The sequence below is a fragment of the Notothenia coriiceps genome, unplaced genomic scaffold (genome assembly GCF_000735185.1).
Source record: "Notothenia coriiceps isolate Sejong01 unplaced genomic scaffold, NC01 NC01_scaffold00006020, whole genome shotgun sequence".
Classification (NCBI taxonomy): Eukaryota; Metazoa; Chordata; class Actinopteri; order Perciformes; family Nototheniidae; genus Notothenia; species Notothenia coriiceps.
In genome coordinates, this window is record NW_011338721.1 from 33961 (window position 1) to 43783 (window position 9823).

Sequence of the window (9823 nt, forward strand, 5' to 3'; positions counted from 1 at the left end):
TAAGGCTTAGCAGTACAGATACATGTGGGCTCACTATTTGGCAAGCAACCAAATCTCAAAATATTTCAAAAACATTTTAAGAAGGAAAACGCTTGTACAAACATGGACATTCAAAATTCATAATTAAATAAATAAATAAAAATAGGCATCTGTGTGACACTCCTATGATGTGTTCATTTGTGCAATAGCTGCTGGGATAAAACAGCACACTGGACATGTAGCATTTAGGCTCATGTTTTAGACACATGGCGGTGCAAATGTTTACCTTCCACACAAATGAATTTGTTTCTCCATGTCGGAGAGTTGTTCTTGGGAAAAGCTTTGGCCTCTCGAACAGAGATCACCTTCCTATCCCAACTGCAAGACAATGCAAAAGCAGGGGAATTATTTAATTGTTATTAGGATTAAAATGACACAATGAAAAAGGTCCTCAATGACATCAAGTTGAGCTAATCAACTACAACTTACGCAAACTTTCCTGCCAACTAACAAGGGGATAGATCTGTACCTCAGGCTCAGTTGGTTTTACTTTCATTCAATGATGTCAATGCAACAAACAAATGAAACTCGCCTAGCAAAGATCATTTGAACATAAAACATTCCTATTTCTATCAAAGATAGAAGATTCTCCTGTGGGTTCGGCAAAGTAAATCTTTAAAAAGAATACAATTAATCCTGAGTCGAAATATAGTGTGTCTTGTCCTCATTATCTGTCATTTGACTAAAGTTTTAAATGTCGAAGCTTCACTTAATGCATCAGATGAAAGGTACAAACACAGTTCGTTTTTCAGCAAACATCAAGTGAAGAGATTTCCGTTACTGCAAATTAAACTTGATGATTAATAGGTACAGAATGTGGAGTTGGTTTGGAATGAATGGCTGTTAAAGAAAGTAGGAAAATGTGTTGATCACTGTAAAAACTTGCAGAAAGCACATACAATTTGTAAATCAAACCTGTTTGTTTGTTTGTGAAATAAAAAAATCAGTGGGTTTTTGTGAGTTTTAGTTCAGCCTTGTGACTGGAGCGTGAGCAAGTTAACCAGAACTTCCCAAAAAGTTTGCCTAATTTTAAGGTTTTCGTATTTGTTTAACCTAACATTTTATATTATATATTATTTTGTGTCACTTCCACTGAATTCCCATCTTAAATACTCCTGGGATAGTGCAACCCTATGCGTGCTACGGTAACACATATATCGCAAACACAGGGATCATGGTATGTCATGTTAGTGCTGTTTAAGGCCAGAGGTCCCACCTGCTCCTGCCCCTCACCCAGAAACATGAAACCAGGGAAGAGGATGCAGGATAGAGGAGGGGAGAGAAGAGATGGGGGACTGGAGAGGTGGGAGAAGTTAGCAAGAAGACAGGAGATAAGGAAAGGGAGCAAGATGGTATGGGTGAATGTGAAACACTAGACTCAGAAATGTGGTGTCTACCTGAAGACCGTGGCATAGTATCCCAGAAAGCCCAGAAGAAGCTCTCCCAGAGAGGACTGGTTGCTCGATTTGTAGGGAGGGACGCGTTTGGGCCCCTCTGGGACCATGTCAATGTCCATGAGGGGGAGAAAAGAGTCCTGAGAAAAAGGCACGAGACAAAAAACAAAGACTTAAAACCAAGCATATAATATGATTTATTTGTGATGAGTACAGAAATGTCAATATGATGCAGAAATGTCTTCTTTTTAAAAGTGATACGAATTGTAAGGCTTTTGCGCAAGGTGTTGAACGTCTTGTATTTTCTATAATTTGCCTATATAACATACTAGTTTGCACTTCAGGTAATGAACCTGGAATACACAGGTTACAATAAGTTACAATGAATTGCAAAAACAATGGAGACACTTACGGGGTAGTCCATCTGTAGAGAGGGAAGGACAGGTTCCTTGAGAGCTGTAGAAAAAGCAACAAGATAAGTTTCACATTAAGTAATACATGGAAACAGAAAGGTCTTTGTCTGTGTGTGAGTGTACTGACTCTGGAGGTAGTGCAGCACCAACAGCACGAGTGTGTAGCTGCTCAACGTTCCTTTGCTGGCATCATTGATATGATTGTGTTGGGCCCATTTCTTGACAACGAGGATCAGGGGTCTTATCCTGAGATCAGCTGAGAGACATCACACACAGACAGCGGGTCAAAATAAGAAGCATTAAAAGCGCTGCTTGGGAAGGACAGTTGGAGCAGACTTAGAATTCGGCAGGAATTTTAAAAGATCTCACCCACCAAAGGCATAACTCCTCAGAAGGAATGTGTTTCTGATGCCCACTGTGTTGTTGAAATTCAGATCAAACTCCAGATCACTAAAGAGGGAAGGGGTATTAAAGGAGTCATTTTAACAATGCTTTCTGGCTTTGCTAAGGTAAACGAATAATTATATAAAAGAAAAAATAGGTTTAATATCCGTTTTGTTCCTACCTGCCTCTCTCTCTGAACCTGAGGATCGGCACTTTGGCTCTGATCAGCTGAGTCCTCTCTACATATGCTATCAATCAAAATAAACATGACAGTTATGGTTGTTTTGGTTTCATTTCATGTTCACTTGAAACTCTCTCTCCAAAGGATGAATAGCTCCACCTGGTGGACTATGTGGAAAACACAAGTATGTCAACATAATCACAATATGTTCTACATTTTGTATATATATCATTATGACTCACGTAGTGACTTGAACAACCTTTGGACGACACTGAGTACGCTAATAGGATCGTGTTTTTTCTATAAAAAAAAAAAAGGAAAAACATGTAGGTGTTTAAAAGGAAGTGGGTATCTCTGATTGTACAAACACATTCTGGATGACAAACATAGTATAGAGTCAGGGCAACTCACATTTCCTTTGATGATCAGACACATATCAGCATCACTGCTCCTGCAGCCCAATCCATTCATAGAGGATCCAGTCAGGTAAAGCCGTGCCACTGTGAGAAACACACTGAGTGAAAAGGGACCACGACAGGGAGTCTGGGCATGATTGTGGATTTCATACACACCTGGATATTGACCCTGTATGTCGTCCTGCAGCCGAGTTCGGCACAACTCCTTCCGGTCCAAATCCGAAGCTTGCTGCTGGCACGCCTCGAACATCTCCACCATCTGACAGCTCAACTGAGGACACAAACACATGCACACAAACTAAGAACTAAGCATTGCTCAGATGTGATGTAAACTGCAGGTTAATGCCATTTGAATGTACAATACCTTGTCCCTGGCATAGGCCTGCAGGCTGTTGAAGTTCTCAGGGACATCTATCCCCTGAGGATGGATGAGGGCAGGTGGACTCGGAAAGGAATGATTATGACCAACGAAGGGAGGTCTCGATGACCCTGCCACCGCCCGGTCAGGACGACGGGGGGGAGGGGTTTGAAGTAGAGGAGAGGCTAAGGATGGGTGGGGATGGGACTCAATGCGTTGGCGCTTTACAACATTGGGGCTGTATTCGCTATTCTGCCTCCTGGAAGAAACACAAAAGGAAGGTTTAAGAAATAATAAAAGGAAACACGGATTGTCCAACCATGATTAAATGGTAAAATGACATACTTGCGACTGTTGGTCATGTTTGGTGCGTAGGGATGATGGACTGGACGAGGGGCTGGAAGAAGTGGCCTCTCTTTCCATTCATATGGTGGAAACCTCTGTGGTCCAGGACCATGGAAGCTACCAGAAAGACATGTTCACAAATACATAAGCAAACAAGTAACCCAAACTCAGAGGTGGGAGAAGTACTCAGATCTTGTACTTGTGTAAAAGTAAAAGTACCAGAGTGTAGGAATACTCTGTTTCAAGGTAAAAGTCCTGCATCAAAACAATACGCAAAAGTACAAAAGTATTAGCATCAAAATATACTTAAAAGTACCAAAAGTAAAAGTACTCATTATGCAGATTGGCACGTTTCAGAACAATATATATGATGTGTTGATTATAATTATTGACGCATTAAAGTGTTATCAAAGTTGGTAAAGGTGCAGCTAGTTTTAATGACTTTGTATGCTGCAGAGTAGATTGTTAATTTACTCAAGGTGTAACTAAAGTCTTATTTAAGAGTTGATTAAATTTCACATTATTAATCAAAATCTGTAAACTAACTAAATGTACGAAATACAGCTCTGAAAATAATTAAGAGACCACACGCATTTGTCTTAAATCTCAATCTCTACATGTATGACAGCCATAACATGTCAAGTGTCCGTTGAATTCCAACACAGAGAAATGTAGTCAGTTCAAAAAACATGAACTTTACTCAAACACATACCTATAGTCACTGAAATGTGTACAGTACTTTAGTAAATGTACTTGGACATTCACGACTATTTCAGTGATGTTGTTGATGTTGTTGATGTCTAATAGATCAGAGCAGTGAGTATTTAGTCAGGCTTACTTGTTGACAGCAGCCCGGCTCCCTTGGTTGTAATTGTAGGTTTGGGGGCCCGGGGGAGGGTACGGGCCGTGACGGAAGGCTGACAGGTCCCTCGGTAAGGCGCTGCGGGGGAACATGCTGCTGGATCTTCACTGAGCTCCAGCATCAACTCCAAAGACCTCCTGAAAGAAAGAAAACAACTGAGCCACAACACAGCTGGTAGTTTCCGCAATTAATGGAGAACTGTGGTTACCACTGATATGGAACACATAACCGAAACGTAATGTCAAAACAACTATTCTGAGGAAACCGAAACCTGTGATCAGTCAAAATGGTGAGCTAACTGACGCTAGCACCGCCCAGCTAGCTAATTCAAAAACGGTAACAACTATTATCTCTTAATTAAATCGGAGTATGTGTAGGTTGGTGTGAAGACTATGTTTATAGAGACGTGTAACAAAATGTTAAGCACATTTTACTCCAAAAACTAACTCTGTAACACTTACCAAATGCATGTCACATGTAAACAAAACTGAATATCTTTCCTACACACTTCCGCATTGATGCCATGACGTAATGGATTTCGATTTAAAGGGCCAGTGGCCATAAAAGTTACATTTAAAGGTAAGGCTTATTTGATGTTGAGTTAAAGACAGTGTAAACAAATAAGCTTACTTACTACTTGAGTGTTTCCATTGTATGCTACTTTATACTTTTACTCCACTATATTTTAAAAGCAAATATTGAACTTTTTATTCCACTACCTATATCTGACATCTTTAAGAAATAGTTACTTTTCACATTAAGATTATGAGCTAAAACAAATATGTAATACATCTCAGTGTTTTAGTAAATAAACACTGACATGTATGGGTTAAGAAGTTATTAAAATGTGCTCCCCTTTACAAGCTGTGAAAGACACATGAATTTCTCAATAATAATAATTCAGTAATGCAATATAGTTGATTAGGAAATGGGCCATAACCCTTAATAAGTACTTTTACTTTTAAGTTCGGTTTGATGCCAAGATTCTTTGTTCTTTGAATGCAGGATTTTTAATGCAGGATTTTTACTTATAACAAAGAATGTTTACTTGTAACAGAGTTTTATTTTTTTTTAATTTGTATTGTTACTTTTACTCCAAAAAATAAACTACCACGACTGGCTGTGGTCAGGTTGGGCATGATCTATTTTCTGTGCTGCAGCTTAAGGGTGGTTCCAGCCTTTTCCCTCAAGGGACCCCTTCACAATCAATGACTAAACTGATGATACCTGACTAACGTTAAGTAACATATTTTATCAATAACTGCGGAAGGTTTGTGTAAAATTAGCAATATGGATCCATTTTCAGCAGATAGTTTCCTCTCAACAGGGAACTTTTCATTACAATTCTCTGTCTGCATTAGATCTTCTCCCTAATGACTGGCCATTATAATAATTGCTTTTTTCTTGTTCAAATTGCATACATTTTTTACACAGGTAGAGGCTGTTTACAAAAAAGGCTCTGTGTGTTCAGAGTCACACCTGAATACAATATGTCTTTATCCTGTAAGATTACAAAAATAGGTAATGATGCAACGTATGGTTTCTATTTTAGGGTGTGTTTTTGCTTTTCATGGTGTAGATGTTTCATCAATGATGAGATAAGAGTGATGAGAAGACGACTGACATTAATGTTACGAGCACTTAATCTGCACATTTAAGAAATTATTGGCGTTGTTTGCTCTTCTCTTACTTTGTCTAGCAGCATCCCATACATTTGTAATGGAAGAAATCTAGTTTACCTGACAGTGTATATATTATAATATGAAAAATAAATCACATCAGATCCCAACAATGTTTACAGTTCATAGTATATAGTGCATGCATAATTCAGTCATTTTAAAGCAATATCCAGATTAGCAATTTGATTTATCTTTTGTTTAGAGGATGCCAACAACAATTGATTTATTGATAAACAATCCCAAGCCTTAAAATGGACTGGGTTATTTAATATATTAAGACGGAGCCTTTCAGCAAATTAGATATTTTAATTCAATACTTTATGTGCTTTTATTTAGCTAATAATACTTCTGTATTTAAGTAGCAATTTGGAAGAAGGACTTTTTTGTTTTTTTAATAACTTTTATCAGAATGAGAATTCCTTTATTTGTCCTGCAACAGGGGAATGCAGCAAGAGTGCAGATTCATTAAAAAGAGTATATAAAAAAGGAGTCACATATTATTAATAATAAAAAACACAATAAGTAAAAAAAAGAATAACACGTACATGGTGCTCCATATAAAAATAAAATAAAAATAAGTATAGTTTAAAAAAATGACCATATAAAAAATATATAAGTAGCTGGTACTGTTTTACATTGCACAGCATTTTATTTGATAGATTATATATTGTTCTGCTTTTAGTAAAATACCTGAATCTTCCACACTGCATGTACAGCCAGGGTGTAACATTTTTCTTAGAGTATTTTGTGAGTAGGCAACTTCATACTTCCTACTAAACTTCTTATAAAACAATAACGCGTCAAATGGCATCAGTCCCTCGAGCATTGAGTGACGTCACTGCGGAGGACAGTGTCGTGACGTAGGCAGTTCAATACTGACAGTGATCTGAGTGGGAGGGAAGCGGGGACTCATCAGCCAGATGTGGAGCGGTTTTGGGGGCGGGGTACACATCGGGGTGTGCGGATAGGCTTAGATCAATAAATCACTCTTACAGCCAAACGGAAGGATAGTTATATGCAAACGACTCTCCACATATCAGAATTGACCAGGAGCGCTGTGAATCAGTTAAAATTAAAGTCGATGTTGCATAAGCAGAATATATACTGCAGATTTAGTCATAGAGAAAAATCGGAAATTGGCTTTATTCTAGAAATGCACTGGTAAGGGTGGGAAATAGTCTGGATGAGAGAGTGGGGGTGTGAGCCTATGGTAATTAGAGAGAGAAAGAGAGATAGAGGGAGGCGGGTGGACGGTGGGATGCTGTGCGTTATCTTGTGGCTAAATGAGGGTTGTCTTTCCCAGTTCAGGCAGCAAGGCTTCTCCACCCTTCCAGCGAGGATCTGTAATTTACGCGACAATTATCTCGGATCTCCATAAAGGACTCTGCGCTGGATCAGCTGCTCCATCACCAAGCCCTCAGCGCCAAAGCAGGAGTAGAAGGTCTGACTTCCGTGCCATGTGCAGAGCGACATGTATGTGTGATTTCATGCCGTGACAGCGCAGGGGAATGGACCAGTTGTCATCAAATTCCTGCAGACGCACCAACGGTGATACATTGAAGCCTGTCGTGTAGAGAGAAGACACTGATACGCAGCGGCCAATCCGAGATATATACGTTTTTATTGCCAGAGAGAACACATAGATCGCTGCAATGTCGACCATAACAATGGGGTAAGTGTGATTATTATCCAGTGGGTTGACTGAGACCCCCTTTCGCTCCTTTCTGCATTCATATCAGCTACGGCTGCTTCACAGAGTATGAACTTCTCCTCTATTAGAAACCACACCACATAACACAATAATGACCCGGGCGTGTGCTTTAAAATGTATCTCTGTCTTACATGACGTATTATAGCCTAAATAGCTCAGGTAGGCTGTGCATGTGTGGTTGAGTAGGTTATATTTGCAGGGCCTTGATGTGCTGCACAATAAAACAATGTATTTTCAGTCATTTAATGAAGGACATTTATTTTCTCTCTCCTTTGAATATGCTCTGTTTAGTGAAACAGAAATATGCGTTGGGCTCAACATGCTGTCACTCACATACTGGTGCATAAGTGGCTCCATCATCAAACTTTTAGGATCAAGATATAGTGGGTAAATCTGCAATGATTCCCAAAGTAGAAGTGATTGGGTGTTCTCACAGACATGAAGCAAGGCTTTAATTCACTCTTATTGCACAAGAACAATGAGAGTGAATACAGGGTTTTTTTATAGGTCTCTGTTCTGCTGTTAACTCCCCACCTACATTACAGACAGTTATGTAATACTGAAAGAAGGCATGTATAACAACAGCATTTCTTCTCCAATATTCTCAGAGATCTGTGGTGTGATGTACATCCTTTTCCGGGTCTTGCTAAAAAAAAAAGGTCTGGGAACATTATAATATCAAAAGCAGGGGAATGTCAGTGTGCTTCACAAGGCTCCAGTGACAGAAAGTGGCTTCCTGTCTCTATGGCAGCACAGTGACCGCCACCTTACACATCCTCAACACCAGGCACCCATCGGTGAAATATCCGCCTAGTGCGCAGCGCCGCTCATTTGCATGTCCCCTAACCCTGAGCTCAGCGGTTCATTTCCCCACACGAAGCCTGTTGTTCATTAACAGCTGTCTCCTGCAGTTCATTGTGATTAATTGCACGGCAGGAGGTTAACAATATGGCACAAGCATGGTGCGATTTCAACGCATCAGCCAAAACTTCTGCATTAACTATTTACAATACACTGGAGGCTTCCCTGGCTCCCACTCTGTCCTCCTACAGTGTGGGCAGCACATCATTCAGCAGTCTCCCACTCAGCTGCAGCTCTCCACTGGGCTCTGCCATACTGGTGACTAAGTTACTGTTATGCAACTGACCCAATGACTCAATTGATCAGCAGTGGAATACATTGTAATTCAGAGCACTATGCTGCATGCAGTGTGTGTTAAAGTCTGAATACCACAGATGAGATGTAATCGTTCATAGTTACAGATATGTTGTCTGGCTGCCAATCTGGTGCTAATGGCACACACAGATAGAGTCATATTTCACTTCCGGCCTCATGGCTGAACACCAAGCCACTTACAGCTCTAATGGTAATGGCACAGAGAAGAACATTAGAGTTGGACGAGAACTGGAGATGCTTATCAACACTCTCTGATGCGCTCTCACTTCCTTGGGCAAATACAATTAATGCACTGAAGGACTGAGTTTCTCTTGCCTGTTTTTGTTTGGGTGTGATGTGTGCGTGTGTGTATGAAAGAGAGAGAGTGTGTGTTCATAGGCACAACTCAGTTCATCGAAGCCGCTCCCAGTAGATATAGCAACAGGGAGCTCTCTCATTAATGATCTCTCTCTACCTTAAATAAGATCTACTTGCCTCCAAGCGCTACTCTGTTGAATTAATGAAGAAATCTGGAAATAAGGACAATTTCTTCAGAGACGGGGATGAACATAGAGCTGGCAAGGGAAAGCGAAATCTCCTGGGATGTGTGTGTGTGTGTGTGTGTGTGTGTGTGTGTGTGTGTGTGTGTGTGTGTGTGTGTGTGTGTGTGTGTGTGTGTGTGTGTGTGTAAGCTGTTTAGTAACATACTCATACTCAAAAAATGAGTGTGTGCACATCTGCATCAACCCTGTGAAGCTCAAAAGGCGCTATAAGCAACACCTGTTGGGACTCTTTGTGTGTGTGTGTGTGTGTGTGTGTGTGTGTGTGTGTGTGTGTGTGTGTGTGTGTGTGTGTGTGTGTGTGTGTGTGTGTGTGTGTGTGTGTG

The 9823-nt window shown here is 40.2% G+C and overlaps 2 protein-coding genes across 2 annotated transcripts in view; one reads left to right on the forward strand and one right to left on the reverse strand.

Annotated features, from left to right (window-relative positions):
- tent2 (terminal nucleotidyltransferase 2) overlaps positions 1–4913 on the reverse strand; it is a 6077-nt gene extending 1164 nt beyond the window's left edge. The window contains exons 1-13 of the mRNA XM_010768771.1: positions 4854–4913; positions 4369–4529; positions 3531–3647; positions 3192–3444; positions 2984–3098; positions 2823–2911; positions 2654–2711; positions 2412–2478; positions 2220–2296; positions 1974–2102; positions 1846–1889; positions 1437–1573; positions 266–357 (exon numbers count right to left, since the gene is read on the reverse strand). Of these exons, the coding sequence (XP_010767073.1) occupies positions 266–357; positions 1437–1573; positions 1846–1889; positions 1974–2102; positions 2220–2296; positions 2412–2478; positions 2654–2711; positions 2823–2911; positions 2984–3098; positions 3192–3444; positions 3531–3647; positions 4369–4484 (1294 nt within the window). The 5' untranslated portion in view covers positions 4485–4529; positions 4854–4913. The remainder of the gene's footprint in view (positions 1–265; positions 358–1436; positions 1574–1845; positions 1890–1973; positions 2103–2219; positions 2297–2411; positions 2479–2653; positions 2712–2822; positions 2912–2983; positions 3099–3191; positions 3445–3530; positions 3648–4368; positions 4530–4853) is intronic.
- The window catches only part of homer1b (homer scaffold protein 1b), a 29770-nt gene continuing 24427 nt past the window's right edge, over positions 4481–9823 (forward strand). Inside the window, exons 1-2 of the mRNA XM_010768766.1 lie at positions 4481–4681; positions 7375–7743. Of these exons, the coding sequence (XP_010767068.1) occupies positions 7724–7743 (20 nt within the window). The 5' untranslated portion in view covers positions 4481–4681; positions 7375–7723. The remainder of the gene's footprint in view (positions 4682–7374; positions 7744–9823) is intronic.